The sequence below is a fragment of the Hemitrygon akajei genome, unplaced genomic scaffold (genome assembly GCF_048418815.1).
Source record: "Hemitrygon akajei unplaced genomic scaffold, sHemAka1.3 Scf000047, whole genome shotgun sequence".
Lineage (NCBI taxonomy): Eukaryota > Metazoa > Chordata > Chondrichthyes > Myliobatiformes > Dasyatidae > Hemitrygon > Hemitrygon akajei.
The window spans coordinates 2695207-2716023 of record NW_027331933.1 but is presented as its reverse complement, the minus strand read 5'-3'; the positions used below and the strand labels follow the sequence as shown (position 1 = coordinate 2716023).

The 20817-nt window shown below is 44.8% G+C and overlaps 2 protein-coding genes across 4 annotated transcripts in view; both read left to right on the top strand.

Moving 5' to 3' along the window:
• The window catches only part of LOC140720808 (uncharacterized), a 290042-nt gene extending 270109 nt beyond the window's left edge, over positions 1–19933 (top strand). The window contains exon 5 of the mRNA XM_073035651.1: positions 18310–19933. Within this exon, the coding sequence (XP_072891752.1) occupies positions 18710–19933 (1224 nt within the window). The 5' untranslated portion in view covers positions 18310–18709. The remainder of the gene's footprint in view (positions 1–18309) is intronic.
• Positions 1–20817, top strand: part of LOC140720845 (uncharacterized) — a 202431-nt gene that overhangs the window by 137794 nt on the left and 43820 nt on the right. The gene's annotated exons all lie outside the window — the stretch shown is intronic.

Below are 20817 nucleotides of genomic sequence, written 5' to 3'. Positions count from 1 at the left end.
ATCAGGGATATAGGTGCAGCATTCTGTGTCAATAATAGCACAGGTTCCCCCTTTCTCAGCTAGGATAAAATATAAAGCCGTAAGATTCTATACGACTGTTTGCCAGATTGCAATCATTTCAGTGGATATTTCTGTTACTTGGGCCTGTGTTTCTGTCAGGGCCCCTGCAGTATTGTGGCCAGCTCCTCAAGTGCTGTAGCCAAGTTGATTATTTCTCGTGAATTCCCTTCTACTCCATAGGAGAGAAAAACTATCATCAAAGATCGCTCAGTCTCAGTTATTCCTCTCCGCTGCTGAGCACCTGCAGGTATGGCCACGATGCATGTTTCCCAGTGTAGGAAGTTCTGTTTGGTGGGGGCCTGAGATACATCTGTCAAAACACTCTGTCTGTCAGGGCCCCTAGTTCTACCCATTTGGCATAAGTGTGACAGAGACAGAAAAATCGTAACTGGATGCTGAGGTGAGCCCTCTCAAAGGCATAAACACAAACACCACTGTTACGCACCCATAACGGTTTAAATGAACCAGCAGCAATAGACCACACCTGGAGTCTGGTTTTGATGTTAAAAGCACTGTCTTTATTAGTATCTACTTGTATAACAACTTAAGCAAAATAATCTAAAGTTAAAGGTGTTATGAGTACACATATGTGTAAATATAACTCCCAAACCATTGAGCTCAGGGAATACCAAGCTTAAAGTCTTGAGATGGTGAAGTATGAAAGTTCAGTTCAGCCATGGAATCAATGACAAGAGAGAGATATTTGTAATCCAAGGTGAATGGCGAGAGAAGGCAATTACGTTGAATTCCACAAATTCCACAGTAGTAAAACAAGATAACAGTCTCTGCAGGTCTTATCCGTTGTTGTTCTAAATCCACATATGAATTATCACCAGAAGTAGCTTATCACAGGAGTACTGTCTTTAGAAGGAACTACCACCCAGGCAAGTGTTAACACACAGGTTTATTCCGCAGGGTATTCCCAATCCAGATCCAACACACAAAGTATTACCGACAGTGATTTCCACAGAATATCCCTTCTCACAAGTGTTTACCACATAACACACCCGAATCCAGCTAAGGGTTAACAAAAGTGGTAGCCACGAGATACTCCAACAAAATCCCCAGATGGATTATACGAATTATCACCAACAGTGATTGGTCACAGGGGTACCTCTTCAAGTGAATTACCACCCCCAGGCAAGGGTTAGCACAAGTGGTCTTCACAGGATACTCCCAAACCAACAGATCCACTCCGATGGATCAAACAAAGTGACAATCACACATTCGGTATACGCTGGATCAATAATCAACCCACCCTTGTGGGCATAGGAGAGTCCAAACAGTGACCTTTGGCCACTATGTCCTTTGTTTCAAACCTTCCATCTTCTTTCTTTCTCTCCGGCTGACTGTGTGTCCTTGCTTAAACAAAACAAACTTTGAGCTATGTGAACACAAGCTGCCAGCAAGTGTAAACACGCTCCACGGTCAAATAGTTCCAGCCCTCTCTCTCTCTCTTGTAAGATTCAAACAGGAGCCGAGAAAGCTGGCGGCTGACATCACTCAGGCACTATCTCTCAAAATGACAGTCCAAGGCAAGAAACCGAGAGGTTCATCACTCTCTACTATCAACCAATACAATTTCCTTTATACCGAGAGAGTCCTTCTACTCAGCTCCTTCAGTAACACGTTTGTAGTCTGTTCGATGTATCCACCGAGATTGCCCCTTCAGTTTCACAGCCGTCGGAGTGGTCAGTAACACTTGATATGGTCCTCTCCACTGAGGTCTGAGTTTCCCTCGATCCCAGTTCCTGATCAGGATAAATTCCCAGGTTCTATGGTGAGATAGTCACTCCTCTCTGCGGGGTAGTTCTCTTCCTTGTAAGCCTGTCATACCTATGAATGTAATACCTGGAAAATTTTGGTTAGTTGGCATATTTATTTCCCCATCTCTTCCAATATCTAATTTTGCTGGTAGGCTTTCTGGGAGCAATGGTGCACAAGGTCTTGGTCCCCAGGATATTCTCATGGGCCATCCATAAATGTTGTAAATTGGTGACAACCCCGCTTTCCCCTATGGGGTAACCTTCGTGGAATAGGGCTAACGGTAGGACCTTCAACCAAGTGAGTCCAGTCTCCGCTGCTGGTCTGGCTAGTTTATTCTTCAGAGTGCCATTGGCTCTTTCCACTCTGCCAGTGGCCCATGGGTGGTGTACACAGTGGAATTGTTGCTGGATAGCTAGTTCGTTACATACCCCTTTGTTTACTTTCACCACAAAGTGTGGCCATTGTCAGAGCTCAGCATCTCTGGCTTGTACCTGGGAATTATATCCCATAACAATACCTTCACAACAGTCATAGCAGTATTAATGGTAGTTGGAATAGCTTCAATCCATCTACTAAACACATCTATAATAACTAAGCAGTATCTATAGCAATGTACTCTAGGCAATTCAATAAAATCAACTTGTAGACACAGAAAAGGATCCACCTGTCAAGGGAGTCATACCCGGTGTGCAGGGTACAGGTTACCAACCATTCCCTCCTTTCCCAGGTGTGTACAATTATGTATATAATCGGCCAATATTGGTAAAAACTGTGTAGGAACACAAACCTGTCCCACTGGGGTGATCCAAAAACCTAGGTCAGGGTCTTTCTGGAACCCCATCTGGGACCACAGTTTGTGCTCCTCCTCAGAGGTGTCCCCCTGAAAATTACGTACCTCCCACATGTCCGGCAAACCCGTTCTGCTTTAGTCATGGAGGGTTGCTTGACGGGAACGCGAGGAGGCTACAACTACTGAGGATTGTGCCGCACTTTTCACTGTCTGATCTGCTAGAGCATTGTGTTTAGTGACACAGTCGGACATGCGTGTGTGGGCCGCACATTTAATAACAGCCAGAACTCCAGGTAGCTGTAGAGCGGTGAGTAAATTGTTTACAATGGTGGCATTACTAATGGGGTGGCCAGAGGAAGTCAGGAATCCCCATGTTCCCAGAGAGCCCCGCAGTCATGTACAATTCCAAATGCATAACGGGAGTCTGTGAAAACGTTCCCACTTTAGTTTGTTGCTGGTATACAGGCACGAGTCGGGGCAAACAGCTCAGCCTTCTGGGTGGAGACAGCCGCTTCAAAAGAGGCCTGTTCAATTACTTCACTGTCCATCACTATTGCATAGTCAGAATATTGTTATCCTGCTGGATCCACAAAAGAGTTTCCATCCTCATAAAACGTTACCTCAGGCTAGAGGGGGTATCGCAGAATGGATGGGAGAGTCTGACCTTCTTTCACTGTGATCCGGACGGGCTAGAGGTGGTATTGCGGAATGGATGGGAGAGTCTGTCCTTCTTTCACAGTGATCCGGACAGGCTAGAGGGGGTATTGCAGAATGGATGGGAGAGTCTGTCCTTCTTTCACAGTGATCCGGACGGGCTAGAGGGGGTATTGCAGAATGGATGGGAGAGTCTGTCCTTCTTTCACTGTGATCTGGACGGGCTAGAGGGGGTATTGCAGAATGGATGCAAGAGTCTGTCCTTCTTTCATTGTGATCCGGACGGGCTAGAGGGGGTTTTGCGGAATGGATGGGAGAGTCTGTCCTTCTTTCACAGTGATACGGATGGGCTAGAGGGGGTATTGCAGAATGGATGGGAGAGTCTGTCCTTCTTTCACAGTGATCCGGACGGGCTAGAGGGGTTATTGCAGAATGGATGGGAGAGTCTGTCTTTCTTTCACAGTGATCCGGATGGGCTAGAGGGGGTATTACAGAACGGATGGGAGAGTCTGTCCTTCTTTCACAGTGATCCGGACGTGCTAGAGGGGGTATTGTGGAATGGATGGGAGAGTCTGTCCTTCTTTCACAGTGATCCGGACGGGCTAGAGGGGGTATTGCAGAATGGATGGGAGAGTCTGTCCTTCTTTCACTGTGATCCGGACAGGAGGGCTGACTTCATGGACTGAAATTGCCCAGAGATGGGGTACAACGTCTTGGGTTCAGTCACTATTAAGAGAATGTCTTACCAGATGTCCTGTTTTCACCTCAGACTGATTCCAGTATCGGAGTTGGCCCACGGCAAAGTTTTGCCAGTCTCCCTCATTGCCAGAGGCCTGTTTCGTCAGGGTGTAGGCAAGGAGTCCTTGGCTCTTTGGCTTGAACCCAGGGCAAACCCTGAAGGTGGTATGGGGAACCACCAATCCTGTCTGTCACCAAAAGAAATCTGGAACTTCAGTAAGAAATGCAATGCCGTCTCTTACTTTATCCTCTCCAATCACCATGACTGGGAATTTCTGACCCTCGAGGGGTGCATAATATTAGCTTTCCTCAGTTGAGCAGCACGTAGGGTCATAGCACAGAGTCACATGAGAGTCGGCCACTGGCAGAAGGGGTTCAAATGTACTGGAGTCCAGATAAAGTGCCCACCACTGGGTGGTCAGCGGAAGCTATCAGTTGTTCGCAGTTCCAGCATGATATCCTTGTCCGTGCATAGAATCTCGACTTCCAACGGACAGAGCAAGTCTCTCCCTACGAGATTACACCCCCGTCTGGTGGTGACTGTAAATGAAACCTCACACTGGTTCCCCTGGAATTCCACCTGCAGTGGCTGGGTACGTGAATACGTACGTTCCGTGCCTTTGAACCCTGACAGAGTGATTGTAGCGTCTGATAGCTGGAATCCCTTTTCCGATACTATTTCCTGATCGAGAGTGGTTGTGGTTGCCTCATATCAATCATAAACGGAACTGGATTTCCAGCAACTTGCAATATTACATTGGGCTCTTCCTGAGGGTTGGCACTCATGGTTGGAAGCATCTTCTTGTCAGTTTCTAAACGGGTTGTTGTCCCTACCTGTCCCGTGCTAGGTTTTTTCTCCCATTTCTGTTCCTCAGATATAGCCCGCTCGCGTCCTTCTTCCCGCTGAGCATATTCACCTTTAATATTAGTTCCCTTTGGGGTTGATTGGGATTCGAAAGTTGGGTCCTAATGATATGTCAAAGCTCGTCACATTTGATTTCGGTCATTGTCAGTCCAATCCATATTATTTGTTTTAATCATGTTGGCTAACTTAGTTGGTAAGCATTGGAGCAGTAGGGCATTGAACTGGGGGAACAGATTCCCATCATTAAAGTCTTGGTCTCCTGCAAAGGTGCCGTAGCAGGCCACAAATCGCTCTCAATAGTCTGGTCCTGATTTCCCAGCCTTATGTTTGCATTCAGGTACTTTAGTGATGTTTACAGGTCGCTGGAGAGCCCTTTCCAAAGCTTGAATGATTTGGTCCATCTGTTCATTCTCATTATGTTTTCCCGCCTGTGACTGCTGATAGGTTTGGTATCTCAATTCTGCCTTCCATTTCCACCCCTCATCAGCTGAGAGAATCATGCAGCAGAGACCGAATAAATCTTGTGGAGTCACATTAAACATTTGTGTAGTACTGTGGACACACTGAGCAAACTGTGCTGGTTTTTCTTTTCTATCTGGGGCCTCATTCATGATCATTATCATTTCTTGAGGCTTCCAGGGTGCATACACAGGAATCACTGAAGGGCTGTCCCTCCTGCTAGTCCTAGGGGGAGCGTTTGCTACTGTTGTTCAGGAGGATTGAAACTAATGTGGCAGGGGGATAGGAACAAGTGCAGAGAGACAGAGGGGTGCAAAATGAGAGTAGAAGCAAAAAGTAGTAAGGTGAAAAGTAAAAGTGGCAGGCAGTCAAATCCAGGGCAAAAATCAAAAAGAGCCACTTTTCAACATAATTGTATAAGGGCTAAGAGTGTTGTAAAAACAAGCCTGAAGGCTTTGTGTGTCAATGCAAGGAGCATTTGTAATAAGGTGGATGAATTGAATGTGCAGATAGTTATTAATGAATATGATCTAGTTGGAATCACAAAGACATGGCTCCAGGGTGACCAAGGATAGGAACTCAACATCCAGGGATATTCAATATTCAGGAGGGATAGACAGGAAAGAAAAGAAGGTGGGGTAGCGTTGCTGGTTAGAGAAGAGATTAACGCAATAGAAAGGAAGGACATTAGCCTGGAGGATGTGCAATCAATATGGGTAGAGCTGTGTAACACTAAGGGGCATAAAACGCTGGTGGGATTTGTGTACAGGCCACCTAACAGTAGTAGTGAAGTTGGGGATGGCATTAAACAGGAAATTAGAAATGCGTGCAAAAAAGGAACAGCAGTTATAATGGGTGATTTCAATCTACATATAGATTGGGTGAACCAAATTGGTAAGGGTGCTGAGGAAGAGGATTTCTTAGAATGTGTGCAGGATGGTTTTCTGAACCAACATGTCGAGGAACCAACTAGAGAGCAGGCCATTCCAGACTGGGTATTGAGCAATGAGGAAGGGTTAGTTAGCAATCTTGTCATGCGAGGCCCCTTGTGTAAGAGTGACCATAATATGGTGGAATTCTTCATTAAGATGGAGAGTGACATAGTTAATTCAGAACCAAATGTTCTGAACTTAAAGAAGGGCAACTTTGAAGATATGAGACGTGAATTAGCTAAGACAGACTGGCAAATGATATTTAAAGGGTTGACGGTGGACAGAAACATAGAAAATAGGTGCAGGAGTAGGCCATTCGGCCGTTCGAGCCTGCACCGCCATTCAGTATGATCATAGCTGATCATCCAACTCAGAACCCTGTACCTGCTTTCTCTCCATGCCCCCGATCCTGTTAGCCACAAGGGCCATATCTAACTCCCTCTTAAATATAGCCAATGAACTGGCCTCAACTGTTTCCTGTGGCAGAGAATTCCACAGATTCTCCACTCTCTGTGTGAAGAAGTTTTTCCTCATCTTGGTCCTAAAAGTCTTCCCCTTTACCCTTAAACTGTGACCCCTCGTTCTGGACTCTCCCAACATCGGAAACAATCTTCCTGCATCTAGCTTGTCCAATCCCTTTAGAATTTTATACGTTTCAATAAGATCCCCCATCAATCTTCTAAATTCCAGTGAGTATAAGCCTAGTCGATCCAGTCTTTCTTCATATGAAAGTCCTGCCATCCCAGGAATCAATCTGTTGAACCTTCTTTGTACTCCCTCTATGGCAAGAATGTCTTTCCTCAGATTAGGGGACCAAAACTGCACACAATACTCTAGGTGCGGTCTCACCAAGGCCTTGTACAACTGCAGTAGAACCTCCCTGCTCCTGTACTCAAATCCTTCTGCTATGAATGCTGGCATACCTTTCTGCTTTTTCACCGCCTGCTGTACCTGCATGCCTCCCTTCAATGACTGGTGTACAATGACACCCACGTCTCGTTGCACCTCCCTTTTTCCTAATCGGCCACCGTTCAGATAATAATCTGTTTTCCTGTTCTTGCAACCAAAATGGATAACCTCATTTTTATCCACATTAAATTGCACCTGCCATGAACTTGCCCACTCACCTAACCTATCCAAGTCACCCTGCATCCTCTTAGCATCCTCCTCACAGCTAACACCGCCGCCCAGCTTCGTGTCATCCGCAAACTTGGAGATGCTGCATTTAATTCCCTCATCTAAATCATTAATATATATTGTAAACAACTGGGGTCCCAGCACTGAGTCTTGCGGTACCCCACTAGTCACTGCCTGCCATTCTGAAAAGGTCCCATTTACTCCCACTCTTTGCTTCCTGTCTGCCAACCAATTCTCTATCCACATCAATACCATACCCCCAATACTGTGTGCTTTAAGTTTACACAGTAATCTCCTGTGTGGGACCTTGTCAAAAGCCTTTTGAAAATCTAAATATACCACATCTACTGGCTCTCCCCTATCCACGCTACTGGTTACATCTTCAAAAAATTCTATAAGATTCATCAGACATGACTTTCCTTTCACAAATCCATGCTGACTTTGTCCGATGATTTCACCTCTTTCCAAATGTGCTGTTATCAATTCTTTGATAACCGACTCTAGCATTTTCCCCACCACTGACGACAGACCCCGGTTTTTCTCTCCCTCCTTTTTTAAAAAGTGGGGTTACATTAGCCACCCTCCAATCCTCAGGAACTAATCCAAAATCTAAGGAGTTTTGAAAAATTATCACTAATGCATCCACTATTTCTTGGGCTACTCTGGGATGCAGACCATCTGGCCCTGGGGATTTATCTGCCTTTAATCCCTTCAATTTACCTAACACCACTTCCCTACTAACATGTATTACCCTCAGTTCCTCCATCTCACTAGACCCTCAGTCCCTTACTATTTCCAGAGGGTTATTTATGTCCTCCTTCGTGAAGACAGAACCAAAGTAGTTATTCAATTGGTCTGCCATGTCTTTGTTCCCTATGATCAATTCACCTGTTTCTGGCTGTAAAGTTCCTTAAATTTGTCTTGACCAATCTTTTTCTTTTCATATGTCTGTAAAAGCTCTTACAGTCAGTTTTTATCTTCCCTGCCAGCTTTCTCTCATAATCTTTTTTCCCTTTCCTAATTCAGCCCTTTGTCCTCCTCTGCTGGTCTCTGAATTTCTCCTAGTCCTCAGGTGTGCCATTTTTTTTTGCTAATTTATATGTTTCTTCTTTGGACTTGATACTATCCCTAATTTCCCTTGTCAGCCACAGGTGCACTACCTTCCCTGGTTTATTCTTTTGCCAAACTGGGATGAACAATTGTTGTAGTTCATCCATGCGATCTTTAATAGCTTGCCATTGAATATCCACCGTCAACCCTTTAAGTATCATTTGCCAGTCTATCTTAGCTAATTCACGTCTCATACTTTCAAAGTTACCCTTCTTTAAGTTCAGAACCTTTGTTTCTGAATTAACTATGTCACTCTCCATCTTAATGAAGAATTCCACCATATTATGGTCACTCTTACCCAACGGGCCTCGCATGACAAGATTGCTAACTAACACTTCCTCTTTGCTCAATACCCAATGTGGAATTGCCTGCTCTCTAGTTGGTTCCTCAACATTCATATGCAATGGCAAGCATTTACAGATTGCATGGATGAACTACAACAAGTGTTCATCCCAGTTTGGCAAAAGAATAAACCAGGGAAGGTAGTGCACCCATGGCTGACAGGGGAAACTAGGGATAGTATCAAGTCTAAAGGAGAAACATACAAATTACCCAGAAAAAGTGGCACACCTGGGGACTGGGAGAAATTCAGAGTCCAGCAGAGGAGGACAATGGGATTAATTAGGAAAGGGAAAAAATGTTATGAGAGAAAGCTGGCAGGGGACATAAAAACTGACTGTCAGAGCTTTTATAGATAAGTGAAAAGAAAAAGATTGGTTAAGACAAATGTAGGTCCCTTACAGTTAGAAACAGGTGAATTGATCATAGTGAACAAGGACATGGCAGACCAATTCAATAACTACTTCAGTTCTGTCTTCACTTAGGAGGACATAAATAATCTGGAAATAGTAGAGGACCGAGGGTCTAGTGAGATGGAGGAACTGAGGGAAATACATGTTAGTAGGGAAGTGGTGTTAGGTAAATTGAAGGGATTAAAGGCAGATAAATCCCCAGGGCAAGTATGGTCTGCATCCCAGAGTGCTTAAGAAATTAGCCCAAGAAATAGTGGATGCATTAGTGATAATTTTTCAAAACTCCTTAGATTCTGGATTAGTTCCTGAGGATTGGAGGGTGGCTAATGTGACCTCACTTTTTTTAAAAATGAGGGAGAGAGAAACCGGGAAAGTTTGCCTGACATCGGTGGTGGGGAAAATGCAAGAGTTGGTTGTGAAAATGTGATAACAGCACATTTGGAAAGAGGTGAAATAATCGGACAACGTCAGCATGGATTTGTGAAAGGAAAATCATGTCTGGCGAATCTTATAGAATTTTTTGAGGATGTAACTTGTAGAATGGATAGGGGAGAACAAGTGGATATGGTATATTTGGATTTTCAAAAGTCTTTTGACAAGGTCCCACACAGGAGATTAGTGTGGAAACTTAAAGCACACAGTATTGGGGGTATGTTATTGATGTGGATAGAGAATTGGTTGGTAAACAGGAAGCAAAGAGTGGGAATAAACGGGATCTTTTCAGATTGACAGGCAGTCACTAGTGGGGTACTGCAAGGCTCAGTGCTGGGGCCCCAGTTGTTTACAATATATATTAATGATTTAGACGAGGGAATTAAATGCAGCATCTCCAAGTTTGCGGATGACACGAAGCTGGGCGGCAGTGTTAGCTTTAAGGATGCTAAGAGGATGCAGGGTGACTTGGATAGTTTAGGTGAGTAGGCAAGTTCATGGCAGATGCAATTTAATGTGGATAAATGTGAGGTTATTCACTTTGGTTGCAAGAACAGGAAAACAGATTATTATCTGAATGGTCGATTAGGAAAAGGGGAGGCACAATGAAACCTGGGAGTCATTGAAAGTGGGCATGCAGGTACAGCAGGCGGTGAAAAAGGCAAATGGTATGTTGGCATTCGTAGCAAGAGGATTTGAGTACAGGAGCAGGGAGGTTCTACTGCTGTTGTACAAGGCCCTGGTGAGACCACAGCCGGAGTACTGTATGCAGTTTTGGTCCCCTAATCTGAGTAAAAACATTCTTGCCATAGAGGGAGTACAAAGAAGGTTCAACAGATTGATTCCTGGGATGGCAGGACTTTCATATGAAGAAAGACTGGGTTGACTAGGTTTACACTCGCTGGAATTTAGAAGATTGAGGGGGGATCTTATTGAAATGTATAAAATTCTAAAGGGATTGGACAGGCTAGATGCAGGAAGATTGTTTCCGATGTTGGGGGAGTCCAGAACAAGGGGTCACAGTTTAAGGATAAAGGGGAAGCCTTTTAGGACCAAGATGAGGAAAAACTTCTTCACACACAGAGTGGTGAATCTGTGGAATTATCTGCTACAGGAAACAGTTGAGGCCAGTTCATTGGCCATATTTAAGAGGGAGTTAGATATGGCCCTTGTGGCTAAAGGGATCAGAGGTATGGAAAGAAAGCAGGTACAGGGTTCTGAGTTGGATGATCAGGCATGATCATAGTGAATGGTGGTGCAGGCTTGAAAGGCCTAATGGCCTACTCCTGCACCTATTTTCTATGTTTCTATGAATGGAAAATTAAAATCTCCCACAATCACAACATTGTGCTTACTACAAATATCGGCTATCTCCTTACAAATTTGCTCCTCCAATTCTCGCTCCCAATTAGGTGGTTTATAATACACCCCTATAAGTGTTACTATACCTTTCCCATTCCTCAATTCCACCCAAAAAGGCTCCCGAAATGAACCCTGTAATCTATCCTTTCAAAGCACCGCTGTAATATTTTCTCGGACAAGCATTGCAATACCTCCCCCTCTTGCCCTTCTGATTCTATCACACCAGAAGCAACAAAATCCAGGAATATTTAGTTGCCAATCACACCCCTCCTGCAACCATGTTTCACTAATAGATACAACATCATATTTCCAATTATCAATCCATACTCTCAGCTCATCCACCTTTCTTACCTTGCTCCTAGCATTAAAATAGATGCATTCAAGAAACTTTCCACCTCTTCCTCTCTGTTTATCCCGAACGGTGCAAACAACTTTATTATCTCTTTTTTTTCCTTCTCCCCTACATCTTCGTTCTGAGTGCTCCTACATCAGGGAAGAAGTTCAAATGATCTCTGTGTTAAAAGTTTAGCCATCAAGTCATCAAGGTGATTGAAGGCAGCTGCAGGTTCATGAGGGACTGTTACTGTCAAATTCTGCAGTTCTTGCGGCTGCTCATCGCACCCAGGACTGAACCCTGGTCACTGAGCATTGGAGGAGTCTGTTCTGCTGATGTTAGTTTTAATCTAGACTGGCGTTTAATATTGTGGATCAGTGAAAGATAAATCAGTTCTGTATCAAATCCCGTGTCTCAGGTACTCACTGTCTCTACCACACTCACAAAGTACACTAGAAAGGCCAATCAGCCCATCTGGTTCCTGCCCATGTTTCTGTTCCATATCAGTATATCAAAATCTATCCTGCCGTTCCCCTCTCACTCTCCCTGAGATGGCAGGTTGCAACTAGTCACCACTCCATGGGACGGGAGATTTCCCATGAATTTCATGGAAACATATAAATTCACAACACATTACAGATGCTTTGTCCCACATTGCCGTGCCGACCATGTATCTTACTCTAGAAACTGCTTAGAATTACTCTACCACATAGCCACCTATTTTCCTGAGCTCCATGTACCTATCTGAGAGTCACTTAAAAGACCCTATTGTATCCGCCTCTACCACCGTCGCTGGCAGTGCATTCCACACACACACCACTCTTTGCTTAAAAAACTTAGCTCTGACATCTCCTCTGTACCTACTTCCAAGCAGCTTAAACCTATTCCCCCTCGTGTTAGCTGTTTCAGTCCTGGGGAAAAAGCCTCTGGCTATCCACACGACCAATGCCTCTCATCATCTTATACACCTGCATGATTTTCTCCAGGGTGAATAAGATGATGAGCTCACTGTGGTTTTGACGTTCTCTCTCTCTCTCCTTGTGTCTGACGTCACAGCCCCGCCTCACTCAGGCACTTAAAGTGACACTCACAGTAAGTGAACCTGCGGTCTCGTAACACAATGCACCTCTAATGTCTGACAGCAGACTAGCGAGTGAATCTTCGATAGTGCAGAGTCAGAAACCGAAGATTTGCCAGCCTGAGTCAGGGGCTCCAGAGAGAGATGGGGTTCAGAGGAGGAGGACGAATAAGACCAGCAGGATGTGGTTAAAAGTGAAAGATTAGAAGCATTTGGAAACTGGTTGATCGAAAAAAAAGGTGGTTAATTTCTGCAAAACACAGGTGGAAATCAACAGATCAGGCAGAAATTTTGGAGAGGAATAAATAGAAAACGTTTAGGCAGAGCCCCTTCCGCATGTCTAGACTGTGTACTCCGCTGCTTAGTTGCTCTCTGAATTGCAGAGTTCCTCCAGCGTTTTGTGTGTGTGCATCTCTGTATTTCCAGCAACTGCAGAATCTCCTGTGTTTTATATCTGCATTTTACTTTGGCATTAGATACACGTTGATATTGAGTATATTACTTATAGGAGCCGCTTTCTGCGTTAAAACAGCTGCAGATTTTTTCTATACCCAAGATAAAAAAAATGAGGTATGGACATTGAACCGGTGCTTGCAGAAATGTTTAATGGCACCGTGATTACCCATAGGGCCATGCGTTAAGAATTTTGCCGGCGCTGAAGCGCCAATGAAATGCGCAGGCGTCAGGCTGAGGACGTACCTGAGTGTCGCGCATGCGCGCAGTACACAGAAGGCCTTGAAAATGTCGGTTGCAGGTAAGAGCGTTTCTCTGTGTTTTTATCTTAAATACCAACTTCGGGATAATTCCTGTGAAATCCGGTCACTGTGACCAGCAAACTCGGGACAGTCCTGCCCTCTTCCCTCTCTCTCAGCCCCACGATCCGTACATGGGCCCCGGGGAGCTTCCGGTTGATGAGGGAATGGGAACCGATGGATCTCTCAGACAGAGCTGAGCTCCAGCTATCTAAATGCAAGGATTAGGAACTCGGAGAAAGGGAACAAAATCTTTTACATCAGCAGTTGACAAAATCGGCATTAGTACTCTTTTCCGTAGATGCTGCCTGGCCTGCTGAGCTCCTCCAGTATTTTGTGTGTGTTGCTTCCTCTACCTCCTCTTGCTCTGGACTTTTCTACCGGTGAGAACATGTTTTGTCCCATTCTCTCTGGGTACATAATGATATCAAATACCTTTACCCTGGGCAACAAGTAGCTTTCACATCACAAATGTGCCAGACTCCAGTGAGACAGAGAACTGCCCTTCCCTTCATATTCATTGGGATTTCATTCACTGAGTTCACCACCGTCAGTCATTGGGGGAGGGTTCAGGGGGAATATTTATGTAGAATACAGAAACTGGTGATGCCTGCGTGCATTGTGGTGATGCAAAAGTTGCTGGAGAATTTGCAAGTGGGAAGAAGTGGAGTGATATTTGGAAATCTGACTTTTTAAAGCATAATTTAGCAAGGAAACCACATATGGACAATGTGCAAAAGTTTTGGTGAGAAAATCCTTCATTACCCGTTACAGGCCTGCTACGTAGGTTGTGTGAGAGTGCAGATAAACTGGATCGAACCCAGAGGAGATCAAAGTTCCTATTGACCGTGATTTGCTAGTGTGTCACTGTGCACATATTGTCTCTGGGTAAAAAATGCACAGTACAAGATTTATCTGCACACTGGTTATTACAAATTAGAGGGGAGATTATTACAAATTAGAGGGGTATTGGAGGGAAGGAAGGGAGACCTCCAGTGTCCCTGATGCCCTCACCTACAAGATGTGCAGCTTGTAACCCTGCACTTCAATGAGCTGCAACTTGAAATGGGTGAATTCCAGATCATCCAGCAGTTGGAGGGGTTGATAGATATGACATGAAGAGAAGTGAGTTACTCCCAAGGTGCAGGACACAGGAAACTGGGTGAGAGGCAGGAAGGGGAATGAGGTTAAATATCCATCGCAGAGTACTCTTGTGGCCATTTCACACAACAACAGGTGGACAACTTTAGAAGCTGTTAGGGGAATTACCGGGCAGAGGAAAGTCAAAAGGCTGATAGGGGATTCGTTAGTTAGAGGAACAGAACAAGAGGGGACGAATATCCTAGTGGTAAGGCTTGCTAGTGGTAGTGAGCAGGGGAGGGGGTGATGTGGTTAAAATAAGTTGTAGGGGGAATGGGAGCCAGAATGACAACAGATAGTGGAGAGGGTGAATTGAATTGACTTTATTAGATACATACTTCATAAACATGATGAGTAGAAATATTTACCTTACATCATCTAAATGTGCAATGTGTAATTTATAGTAATTTATAATAGATAGTTTGCACATAGGACAGTCAATATAACATCGAAATGCAATTGTATCAGCATGAATTAATCAGTCTGATGGCCTGGTGGAAGTTGATGTCCCGGAGCCTGTTGCTCCTTTTGCTGTGATACCATTTCCTGGATGGTAGCAGCAGGAACAGTTTGTGGTTCTGATGAATTGGGCCTGTTTGACCCTGATATTCGTTGGGCCCTTTTTACACACCTGTCCGTGTAAATGTACTGAATCGTGGAAAGTAGATTGTGCAATGTATAATTTCCTTGTTTATATTTAGAGACATTTTTTGGTGTATAAAATGATGAGGGGTATTGAGCGTGTGAGTGGCCAGAGTAGTGTTTTTTTATTTTCCCAGGGTTGAAATGGTTAATGCCGCTTTTCCACACTTCCATAGACCCTTTGTCCATCTCCTGAGTAAATAGAGATGGAAAAATATTTAAGATGTCCCCCATCTGCTTTGTTTCCACACGTGGATTGCCATTCCGGTCTTCCAGAGGACCAACTTTGTGCCTTGCAATCCCTTTGCTCTTAATCTATCACTAGAATCCCTGAGGATTATCCTTCACCTTTTCTGTGACAGCAACCTCATGCCATCTTTTAGCCATCCTGATTTATTTCTTATGTGTTCTCTTGCATTTCTTCTACTCCATAAGAAACTGACTGCCTATCCCTGTTATGCAATTCCATTTTGTGCTTTACCAGGGTCTCAATATCTCTTGCAATCTAAGTTTCCCTACAGTTTCTATCTTTACCTTTTATTCTGACATACCCGCTCTGATACCGCTTTCAAAATTTCACTTTGAAGGCCTCCCATTTTCCAAGCCCACCTTTGCCATAAAGCAGCCCGTCCCAGTCCACAGTTGCCAGATCCTAGTGTTGATTCCAGGTGTTGATCCATGCCCTGAACACATCCACCTTTCCAACACTGCTCCTTGTATTGAAATATACAGGGCTCAGCATATTCACTGCACCATGCTCAACTTTTTCATTCCTGACTTTGTCTGAGGACTGAACAACATCTGTCTCCACAACCCCTCCACTATCTGTTCTGTTATTCAGGCTCCCATTCCCCCTGCAACTTTAGTTTAACCCCCCTTACCCCCACCTCCCAGCATGCAGCTCTATCACCCCTTTGGCTTTCCTCTCCCAGATCAATAAAAAGGAGGTGCATACCAGGTACAGGCAGATAGGAACAAATGAGGTACTTATGAAATACAGGAAATTCAAGTGAACACTTATGAAAGAAATAAAAGAAGGCATGAGGTTGCCCCACCAGACAAGGTGAAGGAGCATCGTCAGGGATTCTGCAGATATGTTATGAGCAAAAAGATTGCAAGGGAAAAAATTAATTCTCTGGAAGATCAGAATGGTAATCCATATGAAGGGATAACATAGACTTGGGGAGATTTTTTTTGCATCCGTATTTACTCAGGAGATGAACACAGAGTCTATAGAAGTGAGGCAAAGCCACATCAACTTCATGGACCCTGTACAGATTACAGAGGTGGAGGTGTTTGCTGTCTTGAGGCAAATCAGTGTGGATCAATCCCCAGGGCCTGAGAAGTTGTTCACTATGACCCTGCGGAAGACAAGTGCAGAAATTATTGGGGCCTTAGCACAGATATTTAAATCATCGTTAGTGACGGGTGAGGTACTGGAGGATTGGAGGACAGACAATGTTGTTCTGCTGTTCAAGAAAGGCTGTAAAAATAAACTAGGAAATTATAAATTGGTGAGCTTGACATCAGAACTGGGAAAGTTGTTGGAATGTGGGTGTAGGAACCAAGTATATACTGTAAGTATTTGGATAGGTGTGGACTGATAAAGGATAGACAGCATGGCTCTAGCCAATCTTATAGAGTCTCTCGAGGAAGTTATCAGGAAAGTGGATGAATGCAAGGCAGTGGATGTTGTCTACATGGACTTTAGCAAGGCACTTGACAAAGTCTCATATGGGAGGTTGGTCAAGAAGGTTCAGTCACTCAGCATTCAAGATGAGATAGTAAATTGGATGAGACACTGTCTTTGGGAGAAGCCAGAGTGTGGTAGCAGATGGTTGCCTCTCTGACTGGAGGCCTGTGTCTAGTGGTAGCCACAGGGATCAGTGCTGGATCTGTTGTTGTTTGCCATGTATATCAGTAATCTGGATGATAGTGTGGTTAACTGGATCAGCAAATTTGTGGATAACAACAAGACTGGGGGTTTATCGGACTGCGAGAAGACTATCATGGCTTGCAGTGTGATCTGGACCAGGTGGGAAAATGGTTTTAGAAATGGAAAATGGAACTTAATGCAGACCAGTGTGAGTTGTTGCACTTTGGTATGACCTACCAAGGGAGGTCTTTCACAGTGACTGGTCGGGCACAGAGGAGTGTTGTGGAAGAAAGGGACCTGGGAATACAAGTCCTTAATTCACTGAAAGTGGTAGATAGGGATGGAAAGAATGATTTCAGCCCATTGCCCTTCATGAACCAAAGTACTGATAACAATAGATGGATGTTATGTTGACTTCTAGAAGAGATTGGTGAGGCCTAACTTGGAGTATTGTGTGCAGTTTTGGTCACCTACCTACAGGAAAGATGTAAAAGAAGTTCAGAGATTTCAGAGAAAATTCACAAGGATGTTGCCATGTCTGGAGGACTTGGGTTATAAGGAAAGATTGAACAAATCAGGACTTTATTCCTTGGAATGCAGAAGATTGAGGCGAGATTTGATTGTGATAGAGAGGCACAGATAGTGTTAATGCAAGCTGGCTTTTTCCATGAAGATTGGATGGGACGACAACCAGAGGCCATGGGTTAAGGGTGAAAGGTGAAATGTTAAGGGGAACATGAGGGGAAACTTCTTCACACAGACGGTTATCCAGCAGTGGAATGAGCAGCTAGCACAAGTGGTGCATGCGAGCTCGATTTCAACATTTAAGAGGTTTGTGTTGGTACCCGGATGGGAGAGGTGTGGGAGGGGGCTGTTTAAATAGTTCAGCACAAACTAGATGGCCCAAAGGGCCTGTTTCTGTGTTGAAATTTTCTATGATTGTGACAAGAACTTGAAATAATACAAAAATTCACTCTAACCCCTTTTGACAGCTGTGTGAACCAACCAGTCATTTCAGCAGGAATTTTTTATATGGCGTTAAAACTGTGGCACTTTAAGTTAATAATACATAAAAGAAGATCCCAGCTGCACGTCAAGAAAAACTATTTGTGTGAGAGTGTTTCAGTTACTGTGGGGCGAGGAACCCATGCAGCTCAGTGGGAACAGGGAATAATACCAATGGAGAGAGTCAAACTGAGCAAGGAGATGGCAGAAATGCCCCATTCTTATAGAGACAGGAAGAGCATCAGGGAATTGATGGTCATTCCAGATACCAGCACTCTGCCCAGTAAAGAGATGATTTCTCTGTCCAACTTTCGTTGAACCTCACTGTGACAGTGTGATACCAGATCAAACCTTGGCAACTCAAGTGATCTCATCTGAAATGTTGTCCTACACCCATTGATGGATTTTGTAAATCTTTTTACAGGTTAAAAATGAGAAGGAATTCGTCTCCAGGAAGCTCAAACACACCACGCCAGTTTTGTTGTCTCTGTCTAGATATTTAAGAAGTGGAGCAAGGGATCCTTCCTGCTCAGACAGTGGGGAGGGATTCACTCTATCATCTGACCAACTAGCAAGCCCGGCATTTTACACAGGAGAAAGGCCGTTCACCTGCTCAGACAGTGGGAATGGATTCACTCGGTTATCACAATTGAAGGTACATCAGCAAGTTCACACTGGGCAAGGCCATTCATCTGTTCTGTGTGTGAGAAGGGGTTCAGTCGGTCTTCCCACCTGTGGACACACCAGTCAGTTCACACCACTCTGGGCAGAGGCTGGTCACCTGCTGAATTTGAGGGGAAGGATTCACTCAGTCATCTGACCTAATGGCTCACCAGCGGGTTCACACTGGGGAGAAGCCATTCACCTGCTCAGTCTGTGGGAAGGGATTCACTTATTTATCCCAACTACAGAGTCATCAGCGAGTTCACACCGGGGAAAAAGCGTTCACCTGCTCAGAATGTGGGAAGAGATTCACTTTCTCATCCACCCTACAGAGACACCAGCGAACTCACACTGGGGAGAAGCCATTCACCTGCTCAGTCTGTGGGAAAGGATTTACTCAGTCATCTGCCCTACTGGTACATCAGCAAGTTCACACTGGAGAGAAGCCGTTCACCTGCTCAGTCTGTGGGAAGAGATTCACTAATTTATCCAGCCTACAGAGACATCAGCGAGATCACTCTGGGGAGAAGCCATTCACCTGCTCAGAATGTGGGAAGCGATTCACTAATTTATCCAGCCTACAGAGACATCAGCGAGTTCACACTGGGGAGAAGCCATTCACCTGCTCAGAATGTGGGAAGAGATACGCTGACTCTTCCACCCTACAGAGTCATCAGCGAGTTCACACTGGGGAGAGGCCGTTCACCTGCTCAGTCTGTGGGAAAGGATTCACTTGGTCATCTGACTTACGGAGTCATCAGCGAGTTCACACTGGAGAGAAGCCGTTCACCTGCTCAGTCTGTGGGAAGAGATTCACTCATTCATCTCACCTACACAGTCACCAGCGTGTTCACACTGGGGAGAGGCCGTTCACCTGCTCAGTCTGTGGGAAGGGATTCACTCGGTTAGCTAACCTACAGAGACACCAGCGAGTTTACACTGGGGAGAAGCCGTTCACCTGCTCAGTCTGTGGGAAGGGATTCACTCATACGTCCCACCTACAGAATCACCTGCGAGTTCACACTGGGGAGAGGCCGTTCACCTGCTCAGAATGTGGGAAGGGATTCACTCAGTTATCCCACCTACAGAGACACCAGCGAGTTCACACTGGGGAGAAGCTATTCACCTGCTCAGTCTGTGGGAAAGGATTCACTCGGTCATTCACCCTACTGGTACATCAGCGAGTTCACACTAGGGAGAAGCCATTCACCTGCTCAGTCTGTGGGAAGGGATTCACTCAGCCATCTACCCTACTGGTACATCAGCGAGTTCACACTGGGGAGAGGCCATTCACCTGCTCAGTCTGTGGGAAGGGATTCACTCAGTCATCCACCCTACGGAGACACCAGCGAGTTCACACTAGAGAGAGGCCATTCACCTGCTGAGAATGTGGGAAAGGATTCACTCAGTCATCCCACCTACTGGCACACCTGTCAGCTCACAATGGGGAGTAGCCATTGTTATGAATCCCTAGGTTTTGTTTGCTGTGGACTGTCATTTTAAGAGAGAGAGAGAGAGAGAGAGAGAGAGAGAGAGAGAGAGAGAGAGAGAGAGAGAGAGAGATTAAGAAGGCAAATCAGTCTGACTTACAGCTTGTTTTCATCGTGTGCAGCTTGTTTAGTTTTAACCGAGGACACAGACACTCAGTCAGACGGAGACGAAGGAGGAAAAATGGAAGAATCGAAACCAGGGAACTAGTGGCCAAGGGTCACTGTTTGGAACTTTCCTTTGCCCACATGGGTGGGCTAATTATCGATTCACCGTACATCGAATGTGTGGTTGTCACCTCATTTGATCCATAGGAGTGGATCTGATTTGGCGTATCCTGTGGAGACCACTTATGTGTTAACCATTGCCTGGCTGTGGTGTGGTAATTCATTAAGACAATACCAATTATGACAAGTCACTTCGGGTGATAATTAGTATGTGGATTTGGAAGGATGACAGATAAAATCTACAGTGACTGTTGTCTCGTTTTACCACCATGGAACCTGTGGAATACAACATAATTGCCTTCTCTCAATATTTACCCTGGATTACAAATATCTCTCTCTCATCACCTATTCTGTGGTTGAACTGAACTTTCATACTTTACCATCTCAAGACTCCAAGCCTTGTTTCCCCCGAGCTCAATAGTTTGGGAGTTATATCTATACACATTTATACACATAACACTCACGAGGAAATCTGCAGATGCTGGAAATTCAAACAACACACACAAAATGCTGGTGGAACACAGGTCAGGCAGCATCTATAAGGAGACGAACTG